We start from the raw sequence: 19664 nt of genomic DNA on the forward strand, positions 1-19664 counted from the left end.
TTTCTTCCCCGGAGAAAAAAACAAAACAAAAAACAAAGGTCCCATTGCTGAATATTGATTGAGTAGAGATAATAAATGTTTGTCGGGTAGTGTTTCAACATCATGGCATGGTTGTGCTCCTCCAGTAGTGACTGAATCATCTGAATGGCAGAAATGACAAAATAGGTTCAGTTTGTTGCAAAACACAAGACAGAAAATTAGGAATTAAGAATACTAAAATGGGAAAGTCTTAAATGTACCTCACCCCTCAAAACAACATTAGAGCTTTGGTTGTCACAGCAAGGATTATGCCCAGATGCCCTCCTCGTCATCCTGTTTAAGGAATAGTTGTGCATGAAGAGAAGAAAGTAGACAGAATCCAGAGGAAGTGCTATTCAGGCAGTGTGACAGAAACATAACCACTTTTAAAAGTTGTTAAAGTTGTGTCAGTAGAGCTTATGGAAAACAGTTTCCAGGAATGTACTTTTATTATGTGACTTTTCATCAGAGCATTATGACGTTCTGGAAAAACTGGAGAAATGTGGGTGTTGCGATATACCAGTAATGACAATAAAATTATATTTAAAACATGAAATTTTGGTATCATGTTAATAAATACATGTTAATAAGAACTATCTGGTTATAGACTCTTTCCACGTCCCTGAACTCATGCTGAGTGTATATCATTTGCCAAAAAAGACACAATAAACAAAATTAAAAGATAAATTAGAATTCTAACTTTCTTATTTTTTCACGTTCTGTGGACATTGTGATAACGTTATTGTGAATTCTTATGACCACAATATTTGTGTAAATCGTGACAGCCCTCATTAGAAAGAGGCCTCAATTCTCAAAACAAATATCTGCCCGCATCTGACAATGATTCGGTCTTCAATTACTCCTCATTATTTTTTTGATTAATCATTTTGTTTTCACACTGGCTGCTTTGTCTGACAGTTCAAAACCCCTAAATATTCATTTTTTTTAATCATAAAAAACAAGGAAAATCACTTTTGAGAAGAACAGTGAAAAAAACACGTATTTTTCAATCACCTGACATACCGATTTTTCAACTAACACCTTCATCTTGGAATAAACCACTATGTGACTGTCCATCTGGCTTATTTGAAAGCCATTTGTTTACAACTTCCTGAATCCAGCTGACACACAGTATGACTGATATCATCTGCCAACTCTAGCTGTTTATAGAAGTCTGTATCTGCATCTATTTCGGCCTGTAAATAGCAAAAAAAAGTACCACTCACAAATGGCTGAGACAGATTGATTCAAATAAAAATTTTAAGTATCACTGTTACATCGTTCGTCAGAGACAAGTTAAACTAAAATTTCTCGCTCAGTACATTTGTTCGTCACAATGCTTTGACACCTTAATTTTAGGCATCCATGTGTTATATCATGAAATGAATATTGCCTAATTTCATGGTCAGATTTTTTTTTTTTTAAATTTTATAAACAGGGCTCCAGCAATTACTTGATTAACTAATTAGTCAACAGGAAAAAAATTATTTGTCATCTCTTTTAATAATTGTTTCATTTCTTTGTGGTCTACTTGGCCGTTGGGGTCATTTAGATTTTTTTTGTCTCTTTGTAGTTGTTTTCTGTCTTTTACTTGAGCTTTGTGACTTTTAACAAGAAATTATAAGCGGCTTCAAACAGGAGTTTTTATATCAAAGTTTCTTTTCACAATATATAGCAACGTCTGTTTAGGTCTGACCTTTGAGAGAACACATTAAATGGTATTTAAAACATATGAATAACATTGGCGATCGCTAACCTGGTCTGGGGAGGGCCGGTGACCAGCGTGTGGGGGTCCTCGGGCCGAGCCTCCGCGATGGTGGGGCGACGGGTGACGTAGATGCTGGGCGTGGTGCGGGTGCTGAGGGTGCTGAGGGTGCTGTGGATGCGGATGTTGGGGGTGCTGCCCTTGCTGGGGGGGGCCGTGTGGGTGCTGAGGGTGGGGGTGAGGGTGCTGCGGAGGGGCGTGTCCGTGTGGGTGCTGCGGAGGATGCTGGGGGTGCTGTTGGTGGGGGTGCTGAGGCTGTTGGGGACGTGGGTGCTGTTGGTGCTGCGGAGGTGGTTGGGGGTGCTGGGGGTGCTGAGGGTGCTGAGGGTGCTGCGGGTGCTGCGGGTGCTGCGGGTGCTGCGGGTGGGGGTACTGGGGTTGCGGCTGCTGTGGATGTGGGTGCTGTTGAGGGGCCTGTGGGTGCTGCGGGTGCTGAGGGTGTTGCATGTGCTGCGGGTGCTGGGGATGCTGTGGATGTTGCGGGTGTTGCGGGTGTTGTGGGTGCGGGCCGTGTGGATACGGAGACTGCTGGCCGTGGGCAGGGTGGGGGTACTGGGGCTGGGGCTGGGGCTGAGCGTGAGGGGGCTGCGGCTGGGCGTGGTGAGGAGCATGCGGGTGATATTGCTCATCTTCATAGTTGTCAGCGATCAGCTTCATTCTGCTCTGTGTCTGTAAGAAGAAGAAGCTGGTTAGCAAGTGACGCTCTGCAGCTGTTAGAAACAACATTGTTCCTTCACAGTGAGAGGAGGACACGCAACAGAGACACAGCGCAACAACATTAAACTAACACTGAGGCTCATAATGTTCAGTTTTTGAGGCTGTCTCCGCTGTGGTTTTTATCTCTGTGGTCATTTTTATGGATAGTGTGGCTGTGTTTAGCAGAGACAACATTAAGGGAAACAGCCTGGCTCTGTAACTTCATCCACTTCCAGCACCTTTAAAGTTAAATTAAAACCCGCCACCCATAAATTAACAACTTGCAGGGTAAGGCAAGTTGCAGCATTGCTGGATGCTCTGCATATATTGATTAATCAGCTACACCAAATTGGGAATGCACAGCCACTATGTACATTCACTGGTACATTCATTGCAGTGATATCAGTGTCATGATATCATATAGCTCATGGCAAAAAAAAAGTGACCGACAATGTTGAACTGTTTCTTTAAGTAAGTCAGAAATTCTGTGGGTCTACTCATAACCACTGTTGATCTTCATTGATAGATGCTTTCCTGCATATACATATTGTTTGACTTTTGTACTTTTGTATGCTCTGAGTTTCAGACATGGGATAAATGAAACTGCTGCTTTATCAGTCCCTTAAACTGCATTCACTCATTCAGACGTAGGTCACTTTTCATGTTCCTCAGGGGTTCATTGAGACATAACATGTATAACAAATACATATATAACACATAATATTGCAAAAACAAACAAAATACAAAATCTTATTAAAGTAAGTATGTAGCCTAGCATTTCAGACTTGTGCCATGTTGAATGTAATACAGAATTGTAATTAGGCCCAGCCTTGTAAGGTTGTTGCCAGACATTTACATAAAAGTGGTCAGGGTGATTATTCAGACCAGGCTATACAAACACCTTTTTTTCAGTGTCCACACTAAACAGGTAACGTACCGCAGAGAGACATTCTGTGATTTTTGACAAAAGGTGTATTGGATTATAATTTCATACTCCACCTTTAACTTGTATAACTTTAAATATTTGTTAGCAGTATGTGGCAGAAACGTAAGCCAATTTACAGAGACACCAGGAGGCCAGATGTTTGTTGCCTGAACTTATGGTGTGTAACTCAGACCAGCGCTGCAGACTTGAGAGTTGGATTTGAGTCTTAGTCTCAAGTTCTGACATGTTCAACATGCCTTTAATATTACATTACTTTGCCTTTACACTGAATGGATTTGCTGTCAACTGTGTACAAAACACTGTGATAGGAATATTTGAAAATGATTTGCAAATTGCTACTGAAAATGCATATCTTGACCGGGACCAGTTTGGGATGAACTGAGACTTTAGTTTCCCCCAAAAATGTGAAAACAGCTCTGACTCATGCAGCAAATCAAGACATAACATTTGGGAAAAGTGCCAAAACTGAAGCTGCAAAGTGGCCATGCATGTCCTCGACAACCCCGCAGATGAAATGAAAAAATTGGCTTGCTGCCTTGTGCAGCTATATTTCTCATTTTGATTAACATTTCCTGGCAACCAGCGGCGGTGCAGAGAGAAGTTTCCTTGACACTGTGCTGCAGTACTAACATGTTGTTTGAGCTGAAGCATCAGTTTGTCGCGGTCCCTCTTGAGGCCTAGCACCTCCTCCTGGGTCTTCTTTTTATTGGAGGCAGACAGTTCCAGCAGTGCAATATTAGCATCTTTCTCACTGATGGCTGCCAGCAGAGCTTGTTGTCTGGAAAAGAACAACATTATAACATCAGCACAAAAAGAAAAAAATACATCAATTCATGAAGCTCTTTTAACTAAAGAACTGTTTGAATCAGTCTGACTCAAGTCTATTTCTATTTCTATTTCGTACCGTATATGTGCAATTAAAACTACTTATGGTCAGAATCCAATTAAAGGAGCCAGATGATGATCACTCAAAAATCAGACTGCTTTGTTCTTCTCTCAAAGGACATCATAAAAGCGCACACACAGCTCAGACTACATATCTCACTCTAAGAACATTTTAGGAAATATAGTTATTTGCCTTGTTGCTGAGTTACATGAGAAAATTGACACCACTCATATTTTTACACAGCTTAGTTCAGCATAAAGGCTCGAAACAGGGAAACACAAATCTTGGTTTAATCCATTTAAACTATAAAACCAACATAATGGTTATGTTTATGTGCACATCTATTTCTTGGCAAGGTGCAGAGACTTTGTAGGGTTTTAGCTGGTTGCCTGGCAACCTCACCATGAGGACAAACCTTTAGGATGTCACAGAAAAAAAACGCATTTCTCAAAATGTTTCTAAGAGAGAAACTGTAAAAATATCCTCTGAGAATTTAAACTATGTATTTTGGTATAAAATGACTCACAAACTGCACGTCCTAGTTTTCAGCTCAAACATATTCAGTTGGTATTTTTGTGGGTAGAACAAGGAGAAACTGGATTGCACTTTCAGACTAGAAATGAATCTGTGGCGTAATTGGAGACACATTAAAAGAAGTGAACTTGTAAGCATCGAATCACATAACAACACCTACTTCATATCAAGGATCTCCTCCAGCTGTTTCCTGCGCTCTTGTCTCATGTTGGTGAGGTGTGTGTCCCTCTCCTGCAGAGACTGCTGTGTGGAGGACAGACGCTGCTTGGTGGCATCCAGCTCCTGCCTCGTCCTTTCCAGCGTGTTCATCAGCTCCTCCAACTGACAGACAGCCAGGATTACGTTGGCGCACACAAAACAAACACACATTGTAGACACAGATTTCATTAGTCAACTACTAAACCATGTGTCATCAATAAATATTTCTCAGGAGGAAATCCTCACCTTCAAGTGGTGACCACCATCTATGGAGCCGTCCTTACGAAGGTCCTGTCCTAAGCCTTTCTTGTCTCCTTGTGGTCCCAATTTGATGTTTGGACCCTTCTTAGTCTGATCTTTGCCTCCCTGTCTGTAAAATACACAAAATTTTAGGAACTTCCAAGCCAGAAGAAGTCTGTAATTATAGTGCAATTTGTACAATACAAATGCAATCGGGAGGATATAGAGTTATATGACAAGTAAGTAGACATGTGAGTTAGGTATGTAATAGACCCATAAACCACATCAAACACATGAAATACAAACAAGCAAGAGCACCGTAATGGGCAATCATGTCAAGTGCATTTTGAATGAGTCTTGTTTCAAAATAGTACCAGTCATGAGATCACCAGGACAGCAACACATCATGAGCATCACAGATGAACTGATATCTTCATGTTAACATGGGATTCTGGAGATAACTCACAGGTTTAAGCACCAGAGTAAGGACGGATACACGTAGAGGTGGGGGTTGCCATGGGAGCAGGGTCATTACTTACCTGGGAGCTAGACTGCAGACGGGGAGAGGAAAAGGTAGAAGTGAAGGGGATGATGGGACAAGTGAAGAAGACATTGGAAGCAGGAGACAAGAGCACACACAGGAAAAAGTAAATAAAAAAACAAGACATTAAAACCAGAACTTAAAGAAACAACAACAAGAAAACAATCCAGTGAACCCAGAGGAGATCACGCTGTGCTCATTGTCAAACAACATGGGAGATTACAGATGTGGCTGTGACAGTCGCTGCTCTGCAGCCTGTCACAACTAATGCAGGATGCACCTTCTCTGAAAACATGGAACCATGTGCATCTGCTGCCAAGCCTGGGAGAGGCAGACATGCAGTCAGACAGGCAAAAATTAGCCGGGCAAAAAAGAAGAAAAGGGGAGGAGGAGAAGGTCTGAGTGCCGAGCAAAAGGAGGGGAAGCCAACAGTGGTTTGATCAAGTGGGCAAGGAGGAGTGATTCTGTGAGAGAGTCAGTTATGGATGCAGGGTTGTTTAGACAGAAGAGACCCGACTGAAGTGACACACTTCAGGACCGAGAGTTCAGTCCAGACCCTACCTACTACAGCACCTCACACTGAGCGCGTGTAGACCTGGAGCACAGCAGCTCTATTCATGCAGGCCACTAGGCTGTTCATTTCCCTTAGTGTCTGGTAGAGCAAGCTCGGCAGGGCAGTTGGGAGGGAGAGCGGGAAGGTGGGCACTGGGGAAGACCACTTGAGAAGAGGGGAGCTGTCAAGTGATGTTACTGGGACAAAAAGGAGGGTCTGAAGGTGCAAAGGTGAGTGAGAGTTAAAGAGGGTGAACAGGGTGAGGCGGGCAGATGGGTGGCTGGAATGAGAAGGGGAAGCGTGCTCATGGCAGGAGAAGGCCTCAGCTCTAAGGACAGACACTTCGTACAATAAGCTACTACAAACAGCCAAACACCACAAAAAGACAAACATTTAGGTGTGTGTGTGTGTGTGTGTAGTGTACAAGCTTTTTCAACAAAGGACATACAAGGTACAGCAAGTACAGTGACCTCAAATAAAATAGAAAAAAAAATAAAGAAGCGAGGGCAGTTGGGAACATCACACCAAGCTCAACCTAAAACCAGCTGCTAATAATACAGGAAATAGTGTAGTATTATCTGTATTATTAGTATTGGTAAATATTTACAGTATATATACAAGTGAAATGTCTGATAAGGGCTTTAAATTACAGCACCAGTAGAAACTGTGAAATTTGGTTGCTGAATCCTTGGTGTGACTGAACTGTCTATGTGACTTGTGAACAAACCACAACACGAACAAAAGTAACATATGCTGAGAGAATCAAATATATGTCTGCTTGGACATATATTTCAAACATTATGACCTGATGTGCATATGCATGTGTTGAAGTACAAATCTTAAATTTTAAGATCTGAACTTCATACTGAATTTGAAGACATATTTTGGTCGTATCGGTACAATTAATTACAGCCTACATTGTCATTTGATTTGCTGGTTTGGAAAGTGATTTGCCATGTGGGAAAATCTTTGCTAATACTTCCTCATTCTGTCATCAGTGCACAGATAGATGGCTGAAAATAAGCATGCAGCACAAACTCACCCTCACCCTCACACACGCACACAGACATACACATAGCATTCATGCACAGATGCAAACAGTTAACCACAAAGCAAACACATGCTAAAGACACGAAAGCAGACATGAATCTAGGGATCTTTGTATTATGGGCAAGAGTACAGTAAAGAGACCAACGACCTAAAACAGAGTCTGACACTGATACAAAGATCTGTGAATCCTTCACACAGCAGGCAGACCCAGGCACACAGGTGAAACCAGATGCAGTTGCAGCAGTCGCAGTCGGAGACTTAAACCACGCAGCCGAGCTGAAGTGCCAGGGCAGAGCACTCACTTTCCCAGGAAATCCCACACCATGCCCCCTATCTGCTGGGGAGCAGCGGACACAGAAGGGAGCGGGTCAGGGGGAGCTCTGCCACCGGGACGAGGGGTGGGGCGAGGGGCAGAGGGTGGGGGGCTGGTGGTGTCGGAGGGGGGTACAACAGAGAGAGAGAGTGGCAAGGGAGGTGGAGAAGAAAAGTCACAATCAGATTTGAGGAAAAAAAAAGAAATAAAAGGGGGTTCAGGGCCCAGGTTGAAAGAGATCAATGGCAGAGGGTAAATCAAGGCACCGATGGGCAAGATACAGAAGATAGAAAAGGGAAACAGGATGGAAAAAGTGGGTAAAGATGGCAAAAAAAAGAACAAGAACACTCAGTTAATCAAACACTACTAACAAATTAACATGACACTCACTAAAGTGGCCTCCTATTACTAGCAGGGAAGGGAATATGTCACTGGTTTTAACACTAGGCAGTGGGTAAGTGACAGGGAGAAGGGCTGTCATTGGCAGACGGTGCTCATGTGTGGTTCTCATGCAGCCAACTGGTCTTTATATCAGTTTGAATCCTGTCCAGGTAAATGATCTCCTCCATCAGCCAAACCAAAATGCAGAGCTGGTTCCTGGATGGAGACTCGTAACGCATTAAGCAGTGAGCCAAGAGCTGAAGAGGCCATCCGTTTTATTTATGTGGTCCATTAACTGTGATCAGTTTGACCTCATTCATAAGAGGGTGACTGAGTAGCACTTTGTGCTCTAATACTGCATCTAACACGTCATCACGAGTTGTACAAAGAGCCTTCCGGTGAATCTCAGCACACAACTGCCACTACTAGCCATTCAAAAGATGCATGTCTGAGTGTATTATCCAACCATGACTCGATCTGAAGCAGGACAGTGTGCTGACACCCTCATGACATCAAACTTGTACATAACATGAAAATGACCGTACATGTATACAAAGGCACACGAAAGTTCACTTAAATATGAAGATCACAGCACGGGGGACTTTAAAGTTGACAAACGCATCCATCAGGAATGAGAATAAACAGCTCAGAACCACTCAGCATAAACAGGAAGATCCCGTACTGCTTACGATAATGACATTAGAGGGTTAGTTCACCCAAATTACTAAATAATCTATTTTGTTTGAAGATGAATGGGGTTTTGTTTGTGATGCTCACAGAATTTAGAGGCAGAAAAGAGAGACCAATATTTCAAAACTTTAGCAGAAAAAATAAAACATCTGTGGCAACCTGCAGGTCTGAAAAATGAAGCCAATGTTGAAATACCAAGAAACAGTTGTGGTTCCTCCAATGTCCACTTGAGGCTGGCTCTAAAAGTGAGTCAATCCCAACAGGCTTCCATGTAAAATTCCCAACTTTATGGCAAAAAAAGACATGTTTACAGTCTGGGCCAAAAAAAGCTATGCTACCTAAAGCTAATTTCCACATTCAGGATAACTGCACGGAGGGTGAATTTTTATATAAACTACCTGTTTAAATTGTTTTGACACTTGACGTCATGCAAAATTGAGTGCATGACCACATTATAGTATGAGACATTTGCATGAGCCACCTCAGCTTCACTCTTTGGTCTAATATCTGGTTTCTGTTCAACCACTTCTGACCAACCACTCCCACCTACCCTGCTTTCCCACCTCTTCTGTGATGTTCTACGTCCATCTAATCAGCTGATTCCACCAATTAGCCCCATAGTGCATCGTGGTTTGGCTTTCCAGTGTTTTGGTTTTCTCCAAATTTCATCTTGTTGTTTCTTTTTAGCCTTGCCTGTCCTTTGGATTGTGCGTCAGCCTGCTCCCTGTGCTTTATTAATCTGTCTGGTTATTGTAATTGTGAACCTGCTTTCTATTTGTTAAGCTTTTTGCTTTTACAATCTGCCTCTTGTGTTGTGCTCTCTGAACAGAACCCTGTAAGGGCAAAAGTTCTATTTGGAAATTGTTGTGAACTAACCCTTAGAAAACTAATGACATGTTTGATGATGTGTGGCTTAGTTAAAAGTTTTGCTTTCCCCCTTCTCATTTAGTTCTATATTTTAAGTGTGTTATTGTATCTTTTGGTCCACAGCTGAGAGGAGATGTATATTTGCAGCATCAAACAACAGACGGAGAATGCAATTATTGTGAGCTGCTTCGGACAAACAAGTTAAATTGACTAAATATTACAATTTTGGTGATTCAGAACCTATAACATTAGTAGACAATACACGCTATACGACAAAGAGGAATAAAATCAGTGCAGGCTAAACTGCATGTTAACCGGTCTGTAAATGTTTTTACTAAATTCTCAAAACACTCGATTTAATTACCTCTCCAACTCAGCGATCTTCTTGTCCTTGTCATTCTTTTCTGTTTCCACCTCTCTCAGGATGTCAAGAAGTCTCTCCACCTCCGTCTGAGCCTTGCTGGCTTCGTCCTTGTAGTAGTTCACCTCCTTTTCCAGCAGCTTCACTCGGTCCACGTACTCCGGGTTTCCTCTTGGGCCCGACTGATGCTCCACCTCGTGGGCCTTCTGCATCGACACCCCAAACAATGACACACACAAACATGCGCACACCCAACGACGCATTCAGTTAAGATCACAGTGTCAATGCAAACATTTAGTGCAGTTTAGAGTGTTTTACTACCCATGAAACAGAAATACATCCAGTACACTGCAGTCCATCAGTGTGCTATATTATATACTTCCTCTGCTCTCTGTCATAAGAGTAAAATGTTGTGGATGAAGGCATCAGTACTGGTGCTTGTTCATTAGCTTTAACAGAACTATTATTTATCTGTATTTAAATGGCCATGTGAGACTCCCAGTCACTTGGTGAGTATGTAGAATACTAGACTGTGTATGGGTGTCTGGTGTTTGCACAGCACTTTAAAAGGGAAAACAGTAACGAATCAGGGGCAGTTAAATGCTAGGTCATGCTTCTGTCTCACTGGTTGTCTGTCAAAAACTATCAAAAGCAGAGATCTCGTCATTATTACAACAGGTTTTAACCCTCCATCGAAATACACTACAGTGGTACACATGACCCCCGAGACAAAACACAGCCACACATGTCAACACATGTCGCGAAAGGTGACAAGAGCCATCCACCAAAACACTGCAGTGATCTCCAACCACGGCTGATACCTCAGCTAACCGCACCACATCGAGACAGAGGAGAAGCGTGGCAACACTGACACTGACAACATGCAACAAGGTCGACCAAGTCATGCAAACCCAATGAAACTGCACAGTCTTTGCAATTGTCAGTCAAAAGGATGGAGGAAGAGAAGCGACAGCGACCAAGTAAATCTGTTTTAAGTTTCATATTTTAAGCAAGAGAAATGTTACAATTTACCATGTTGGACACCATTCTGTATTATTTGATGTTATAATGTGCATAAATTCATTTTAGACCCAGTAATTGTTGCAAAAGTGTATTTTAAAAAAAAAAATAAAAAATTGCCAACAACTTGCGTATCATCAGCAATATGCCAAACACTGTAAAAAAGATTTACCATTTAGTGTTACTTTACAGATTTTTCCTTTTCTGTTAAACTACAGATAATGATACTTTTTTCCCTTACAATGTTTGACTGAAAATGACAGTATTGTATTTTACAGATATTTACTGTCATTTGAAGACAAAAAATATGTTTATTAAGGACTGAAATATAGTAAGTTCAATTTTCAGTTCAATTCAATTTTGTTTATACAGTGCCAATTACAGGTCAAATTGTCTCAAGATGCTTTACAGAACCCCCACAGCAAGCCATAAGGCGACAGTGTCAACAAAGTAGTAAGTAATTATTTAAACTGCTATTTTACAGAATTTTTCTGTTTTAAGTTTTTTAAAAAAGTATTAATTGGCCACAGAATTCACCTCTGTAAAAGAAGAAATCTAAATAATTTGTTGATCATCTTCAAAAATTCAACACCAGACATATATTTGGGAAAAGTTAATTTTCACACTTTGAAAGTGCATCTCCTGTTTTCCATTGTGGGGTTGTAGGTGTCACAAGATATGAGGAAGTGTAAAGTTGACAGCAGGCGATGTCCAGTGAATTCCACTAAAAATATCTGAGCCTTCTTTGTTAAGAGGTTGACCTTAATCTTAAACTGCATTTCCCTGTGTACTGACTTTTTACGCTTACATATTTTACAAAGCTGTATCTTCATTCAACATCAGCGTGAAGAACTTTTTCTAGGCTGGAAAATAAGAAAAACACACAGTAGATATACTAATCACAGCTACAGACAACTATAGAGTCACAAGTTAAAAACCTCACAGGTCCTTCTAGCTAAAGATAATACAGTCTGATACAGCAGTCCTGCAATAAATTCTACCTCAGTTTTTACTGAAGCTGTTATATAAAGATGTTACAATTATTTTAAGGGCTTCGGTTGTACGACTGCCTCCTGTAGAGGCAGACGTCTGCCATTACTGTGTCTGGTTTCTGCTGGAGGTTTCATCCTGTTAAAGGGAGTTGTTCCTCTCCAGTGTCACCAACATGCTGCTTATAGAAAATCTCTGGATTTGTTTGGTTTTCTGAGGGCTTTTTTTTTTTTTTTTTTTTAAGGGTTTTAGAGCTTCTCCAATGCCATAACCCTACTAAACAGCTGAGCCACAGTTGCACTACTGTGTATATATAGTCTTTTCTAGATGTGTAAATATCCATTTATTTATATATATATATATATATATATATATATATATATATATATATATATATATATATATATATATATATATATATATATATATATATGTGTGTGTGTGTGTGTGTACAGTTCTGTGTGGGCTGCACAGTGGTTCAGTGGTTTGCACTGTTGCCTTGCAGCTAGAAGAGCTCTGGTTTGCATCCCAGCCTGGGATCTTTCTGCATGGAGTTTGCATGTTCTCCCTGTGCATGAGTGGGTTTTCTCCAGGTTCTCCTCTTCCTCCCACAATCCAAAAACATGTTGAGGTTAATTGGTGATTCTAAATTATCCGTAGGTGTGAATGTGATTGTGCTTGTTTGCCTCTCTGTGTAGGCCTATAATAGACTGACAACCTGTCCAGGGTGTCCCCTGTCTTCACCCTAAGTCAGCTGGGATAAACTCCAGTGACCCTAGCAAGGATTAAGCAGTGTATAGATAATGGATGGATGGATGTTATTATGTATCCTGACATTTAGCATTTTTTAAACCTGTATTTGTGTTGTTTTAACTTCATATTAACTGTTATGTTGACTCCTACTTTTGCTTCATCTGTCAAAGCATTGTATAAACCCATGTTTAAAAGTGCAACATGAATAGTTAATTTATTATTATTGTTGTTGTTGTTGTTATTGTTGTTATTGTTTTTATTATTGTTATTAGCATTATTACTATTGTACTTAATTGTATTATTATTATCGTAAGAGTGACTGGTGTTCCTGTTATATTGTTCATCTAATATGAGGGTAGTATAACAGACACTTCTTTGCATAATGGAATCTAATTTAATGCCTCTATGTCTTTCAAAATAATCATAATATAGTTGGATGAACACCTCTCTGACATCCTAACATTCATGAAAATCGAATTTAATGCACGACTGTTGTATTAGATTCCTGCGCTAGTGAGGTACCTAATAACATGGCAATAGAGCGTATGTTGAGCAAATTTCAGCTGACAAAATAAATCTTCAGTACTTCAGTATATTCTGTATATGCAGCACCAGTGTCACCACGTGTCACAAACAGTTACAGAATGAGTACAGTGCACAGGACTCTGAGTGCAGTATAAAGCTCACTATATCAGTACAGTGCAATGAGCAACATGCATCTGGGTGGGGGGAAGCAGAACCTGTGCTGGGACTCGGCACGATCACCATCTAAGCATATTTCAAAGCGGTTATCAGTGTCCTCATGCTTTCAATATGTGCCTCAGAGAGCTCAGGAGAGGGACTTACAGGATTGTTCATGTGACTGAATAGCTGCTCAGCTTGCTACATTGCAAAACGGAGGAGTTTGAGGAAGGGACACGGGAGGGGGGGAGGTTGGGGGAGGAAGGGGAAGGGGTTCCGGGAGAGTAAATGTTAGGATTCGTTCTGAGCCAGGGGAGAAACAGCAGGATCAGACATGTTACAGTACATGTTTGACAGGTAAGTCACAGAGTTTGAGTACAGCACGTGTTATTACAGGTTTAACGGCAACACGACAAGGACAAATGCTGAGGAACAGATACAGGGATGGTCTGTGGAGAAGGAGGACCAGGTATTTAATGGACTTTCTTGCAGCACATTAACAAAGCATGGCAGCCTGTTACAGGAGAGAAAGCATGATGAGCTTCATGTAATGTCAGTTCACGTTCCTCGATGCAGTCCAGATTTGAAGAACTTTATTCAAATTAGCTTGATGACGTATAAAAGGTTCTCACAGTTTAAACCTGGATTTTATATTTACGCTGTATCAATTGAATAGCAGAGAGTTCTCCACATTATAAAGCCTGACTAAAAAGAATATATAAGCAGAGGAAAAAAAACCAAAAACCGGCATTTAACTAAACGCTTTTAGTGTAAGAATAAAAAGCAATAGTTAGGATTTTTCTGAAGTCTGTCACTGCTTAATAGTCTCCATTCGAGTGGTCCCTGGACTCACACTGAGCTAATTCATTTCTTCACAGTGGACACGCTGCTGTGGCTTCTTATCTACAGTTTGGTGCAATTAATGACGAACATCTCTACAGTCTCCATTCAGGGCAGAGGAGCTCTTAACAGTTCAGCTAAAAGAGGCATTAACGTTTTCATCGACTGAGTGAATGGGACGTTTTTATGCGAACACTGTTGAAATTCTTTTTTATTTTCCATCCCTGTACAACACAACTGTAACACTGCTTCAAATTTGTAGGTGAAAGAATATTCTTTGCAGTAGAAACTAACACTGACAGCAACACAATGCTGCCACAAGGTTCATGTACTTGATGCCTCAAGCTTTCAATCAGATGAAGTTGTTGCATAGAACTTGTACTTGTTTAGATGCAGACTTTATATGGAGATCATATAGTGCAAGACTTGGGAGCAACATCTGCATTAAGCTTGTTTTCCTAACATTTATATGAACATTATTTTCTATAACAGACCACTGTGGTATCATGTTAGATTTACTGTAATGTGGAGATTTTATTGGCTCAAATTAGGACTCGGCTTTTCCATCGTTTCTCATCTTTACCTCAGTCTGCAGCAAAAAGGGTATTTCAGATACCGCAGGTATAGGAAAAAGGAGACATGGCTGTGACAGTAGTTTAAAATGCCTGATGGTTGTGAGTGCTTCAGCTGATTGTCAGATGTGATCTAATCTGTTTATTTCTTCCAAAACAGCCAGCGAAAAAATGCTGCAGCTGAAACTAAAACTGTCTGTTTAATTGTAAAATATATGATAGTTCTACATTTAAAAGTGGTAAGTACCTGTTTTACAAAATCTAAATCAAAACTGCACATTCACAGTGTTGATCCTACACTGAGAGACGCACACCTACCTTCTGCAACTGCGTCTCCAACTTACTACATTCCTCTTTTTTCTGCTCGATGGCAATCTCCAGTGACTTGAGCTTTGAATCCTTCTTGAGGCCAGAGGATGCCAAGGATGATGCATGTTCTTTCAGATCAATGAGACTGGACTGCAGGTGGAGAGCCAGCACAGACAGTTAGCACAAGTTTAAACCAGGCAAGCGAGCACAGTGTTAGCAGGTGTAAGTAGGCCACAGTGCCAGAGGTGAATGCTTAAATGTCACCTAAAGGCCTCGTGAGGGAGGGAGCCCCAATATGTGCTGTACAGTACATACAAAGAGGAGCGGTGCAAGCTTTACAGCGCAGCAGAGTAGACAAACATAAAGGCACGGCATGTGTACAGTCATATGGACACACCCCTACAACCCTTACAAAGACAATCTCTTCGCTCACTGACCTCTTTCTCTGTTAATTCTATCTGCAGGCTGTTGACCTTCTCCTTCAGATCCTTGTTCTCCTTCTTATATGACTCCACTTCTTCCAGACGTTCTCTGTCTTCTCTCTCCCTTTGGTCCTTTAAACGCTCTATGATCCTCTCCTAAAACACACAGCATTAAAAGTGAACAATTACAGTCCACATTGATCAAAACATTAAAACTCTGACACCGGAGAGAAAATATAAACTTTTAAGGTTCCATATGGTGAAAATATGTTTATAGTGTTTTGTATGTTTTACAGTCTTGGAGGTGTAAAATAAACACAGTTTAAAAAAAAAAAAAAAAAAAAAAAAAGAACATGCTTTTTGCTGCTCTGTAGAGATTTTAAAAAGAAATCAACAATCTGAACACTAATCTGAGGCTGATAAATAAGGACTGGTTGAGTCACTGCGTTTAATGGAACCTAAACTCATCACTTTAAATCTATTTTCATCTCTTCTGCTCTCTGTGCTCATATACACTACTTTTTGAATTTTCAGTGATGCTTTAATATCTCATTTACATATTTTTCTGTTTCTGTTGTAGGACAATGCAAGGAGTATGAAATGGTGAGAGAAACGCTCCCATTTAAGACCACATGTTAACCAACAGCTGCTTAATCAAGCTGAACCTCTGCACAGATGAAAACATACAGATCTTCTATTCACAAAGTCGTCTGACAAATTTATTATACTCATGAGTTAAAAACAACATACAATATGTGATGTGAATTTAATATTTCTTTTATCAGTCACACAGAGAGTCTTCTTCCTGAAGGGGCAGCTCCATTTAAAGCTATAGATGTTGAAGCAGCCTGGTTAAAACAGGACTACAGCCAGGAGTAAAGTGATGGTGAAATGAACCATCTTTGCAATGTTTTGAGCAGAAAAAAATGAAAGACTCCAGAGGCTATGTGATACTTTCATTAAATTGCTGAAAAGGGGCAAAATATGGAACAATAAGGAGCAAGTGAACACATGATTAATGACACATTCAATCAGGGACTTGTACATCTACATTCTTTTAAACCTTAAAACCACAAGTTAATGCAATTTGCGAAGTTCTTAATATCTCCTGTAGCAATTAAAGTGAAATTAACATTGGACTAATATAATAAGATCCAGAATATAATCTTAATAATATGAAATGGTGATTAGGAAATTAGATTTAGCTAAAATACAAAATAAATTAAGATGCCAAGCCTCACAACAGCCTGCACCATATTGGAATTTTACTCCAGAGACTTGCTGTTAGTTTTTTGTAATTTTATTTTTATTAAGCTGGGATGAAATCATCAAAAACTAGCTGATTGGAAATACAAAAAACTGCACTGGAGCAGGAAAGTAATAATCAGATCAAAAGCAACCACTAGATTAAATTTACCTTTTCCTGAATTATACATATTGCTTCAGTTAATGTATTATTCATGATGACCGATATTTTGAACAATAACTCCAGGTCTTTGGTAGGTGTGTGCTCACATCTGTTTCTGTACTGCAGTCTTCTGCAGGAGGATAGAAATTCCCTTAAATTTAAATGCCTTTTTAAGCCTAAAGCTTCTGTAGAAGGCTTTGATTGTTGTTTTTGAGTAAAGTAACAGAAAAGGTTAAAAAGTTCAACATTTTAGGATATACATTCTCACTAAGAGTTGAGAAATTAAAGTCACTCAGATGTCTGTACACTAAATTTGAAGCCATCACCAGTCAGCTAATTTTGCATACTAAAACGAGTACAAAAACCCTCCTACCAGAAACTCTGAAGCTGCTAGAAGTGTACAATATGCTACTTTACGAAGGATTTCACTTTCCTCTTTCAAAAACTGCACTATTACCAGCTTGATAAATGCACCTCACATCCCAACCTGATGTTGCACTCCAGTGCTCTACCTTCTCTGACAGCGCCTCCTCCAGGGTGGCCAGGGCAGTGTCTGTGTTACTGGAGTCGGTCTGCAGAGACTTGACTCTGTCCTTCAGGTTTCCCAGCTGCTTGTCTTTGTCCCGCAGCTGCTCCTGCAGGTTCTCGATCTGACTCAGAGAGGAGGTGAACCGGGAGGACGGAGGGAGGGGAGGATGAAAGCAGCAGAGAGGTAAGAAGCGTGATCTCAAAACCAAAGCAGTATTTAAAGTTGGTGTAATAGTTGGACTTGGTGATTACAGAAGTCTTTGAAGAATAACACCCTCTACAGACACCGCTGTGTTTGTAGTCTGAAATGTGCTGGGGCTTTGCAACAAAGCATTTCCCGTTTAAGGAAGAAATACATCAAAAACTGTCAAGCTTTTAAGAAGAGTTTTGAGAAGCAGAACCAAGTGTAGAACAGCATATGTATCAGGCTACTGTTTGTCAGCAAATGGGAAGTGAGCCTTTAATACAGTACAGAAAGGTAAAGCATGTGCACTGATCTAATTTGATGTTTTTATTAATGACAAAACAGAGAAAGAAAACCACAATAGGAGAAACAGAGGTTCAGAATTCACAAGAGATGACGAACACAGATAAAAGTGGATGGACGAGAGGGAGAAGGTCTGACTGAACAGGAGTAAAGAAAAAAAACAAAGGGAATGGGTGAGCAGGTCAGGGTGAGAGAGGGAGTAACACTGAGTATTTATAGCACATACACATACTAGAGCCAGTGAGGCAGAAATATCTTCCTGCTTGTCTTTCTATGTGCACTTTCCCCCTGAGAGCAAGAGACTCTCTCACTCTTAATGGACACAGTAACCACTCTGCTTTGTGTTTTCACAGTGTGACTGGTTTAGTCCAGGACAATCTGACGATGCAATCACTGTTCATTTGATATCTAGAGTAAAATTACATAAGCTCTCACACTACAAATCAGCATAGTCAATAAATAATGCAAGAACAAGTGAGGGAGTAATTTGGAGTTTTGTAAATGGTGAGGTTTTCTTCGTGTCTGATCCTCACCTTCTTCTGCAGGACATTAATCTTCCTTTCTTTGACCTCCAACATGTCCTTCATGTCCCTGATTTCTCCAGCAAGAGTACCCTTCTCTTCTGTCAGGTCCTGCAGCTGCTTGGTTTTCTTGTTCAAGAAGGATTCCTTCTCCTCCAGACGCAGACGTAAAGCATCCACCTGAAGCATGACACATTCAAAGAAACACCACAAAATGAGACTGCTTAAAATAAAACAGGTCTGTATAATCTGGGCTCGTCTGGTTACTCCAAATGGGGATTCTTATCTGCTAAATCTACAGGGAAAACATCACTATTCAGAGTGCTTTTAAGTTATCTTAACTTAATCCCCATGCAAATGCAGAAAAAACATGCGTGCTGAGCAGTTTACTGAGGTGGCCATCTTCACTGTCACAGCTGTTTACTCATTGGTGCAGCTTTTTGATGTTTTCGAGTTCCACTAAATGTCCTGTGACAGTATACTGTCAATTGTATCTCGGGTCACCACCGAAGTCCCCAACGCAAAAACAAAGTGCTGATATGATCTGCAGTAATAAGCCTCGGTCCCGGCGTGGGCCAATTATTTGCTCAGTTTGGCGAAGGAGGATGAAAATGTTCGTGAGGCAGTGTTTTGTTAGGTTGATATACTGTATATATGTATGTAAACAAGTTCAAGGTTTATCATTACCTCTGTTTGCAGGATGGCAGCACGTTGCTCCTTGGCAGTGAGTGACTCTTTGAGCACCTCGATATGCTGTTTGCAGTCTGAGTTCTGGTTGTTGAGAGTTTCTAGCTTTGTCTGCAGAGCCAGCAGCTCTGACTCTTTCTTGGACAGCTCCTGCTTCAGCTGGTCAATCTGTACAACACAAGAAACAGATCACTTGACCAGCAGTGTTACATTAGTGATGTTTCTACCATCATGACATGCTCGTATCTGTGTGAGAATCCTCCGTTTGTCGCTGCAGCTTTTGCACAATTTTCATCAACACGTTTTTCTCTCATTAAAAATGCATTTGGGACTGACTCCCCTGCATTCGTCATATATTATACATCATCTCTATTCATGATTGATGAAAGAAGTCTAAAAATAGAATA

The 19664-nt window shown here is 40.6% G+C and overlaps 1 protein-coding gene across 7 annotated transcripts in view; it reads right to left on the reverse strand.

The window, feature by feature from the left end:
- The window catches only part of erc2 (ELKS/RAB6-interacting/CAST family member 2), a 41875-nt gene continuing 22211 nt past the window's right edge, over nucleotides 1–19664 (reverse strand). For 2 of the 7 annotated variants that reach the window (XM_055011011.1, XM_055011013.1), the window contains 14 exons: nucleotides 19258–19425; nucleotides 18583–18750; nucleotides 17547–17684; nucleotides 15642–15782; nucleotides 15214–15354; nucleotides 13649–13684; nucleotides 10043–10245; nucleotides 7730–7852; nucleotides 5290–5413; nucleotides 5006–5166; nucleotides 4056–4203; nucleotides 1775–2452; nucleotides 245–312; nucleotides 1–140 (listed from right to left, as the gene is read on the reverse strand). In XM_055011011.1, the coding sequence (XP_054866986.1) occupies nucleotides 286–312; nucleotides 1775–2452; nucleotides 4056–4203; nucleotides 5006–5166; nucleotides 5290–5413; nucleotides 7730–7852; nucleotides 10043–10245; nucleotides 13649–13684; nucleotides 15214–15354; nucleotides 15642–15782; nucleotides 17547–17684; nucleotides 18583–18750; nucleotides 19258–19425 (2256 nt within the window). In that variant the 3' untranslated portion in view covers nucleotides 1–140; nucleotides 245–285. Of the gene's footprint in view, nucleotides 141–239; nucleotides 313–1774; nucleotides 2453–4055; nucleotides 4204–5005; nucleotides 5167–5289; nucleotides 5414–5822; nucleotides 5835–7729; nucleotides 7853–10042; nucleotides 10246–13648; nucleotides 13685–15213; nucleotides 15355–15641; nucleotides 15783–17546; nucleotides 17685–18582; nucleotides 18751–19257; nucleotides 19426–19664 lie in introns of all 7 variants that reach the window. The other 5 variants (XM_055011015.1, XM_055011012.1, XM_055011014.1 and 2 more) reach the window with 5 other exon arrangements.

This window comes from Amphiprion ocellaris, chromosome 5 (assembly GCF_022539595.1).
Source record: "Amphiprion ocellaris isolate individual 3 ecotype Okinawa chromosome 5, ASM2253959v1, whole genome shotgun sequence".
Lineage (NCBI taxonomy): Eukaryota > Metazoa > Chordata > Actinopteri > Pomacentridae > Amphiprion > Amphiprion ocellaris.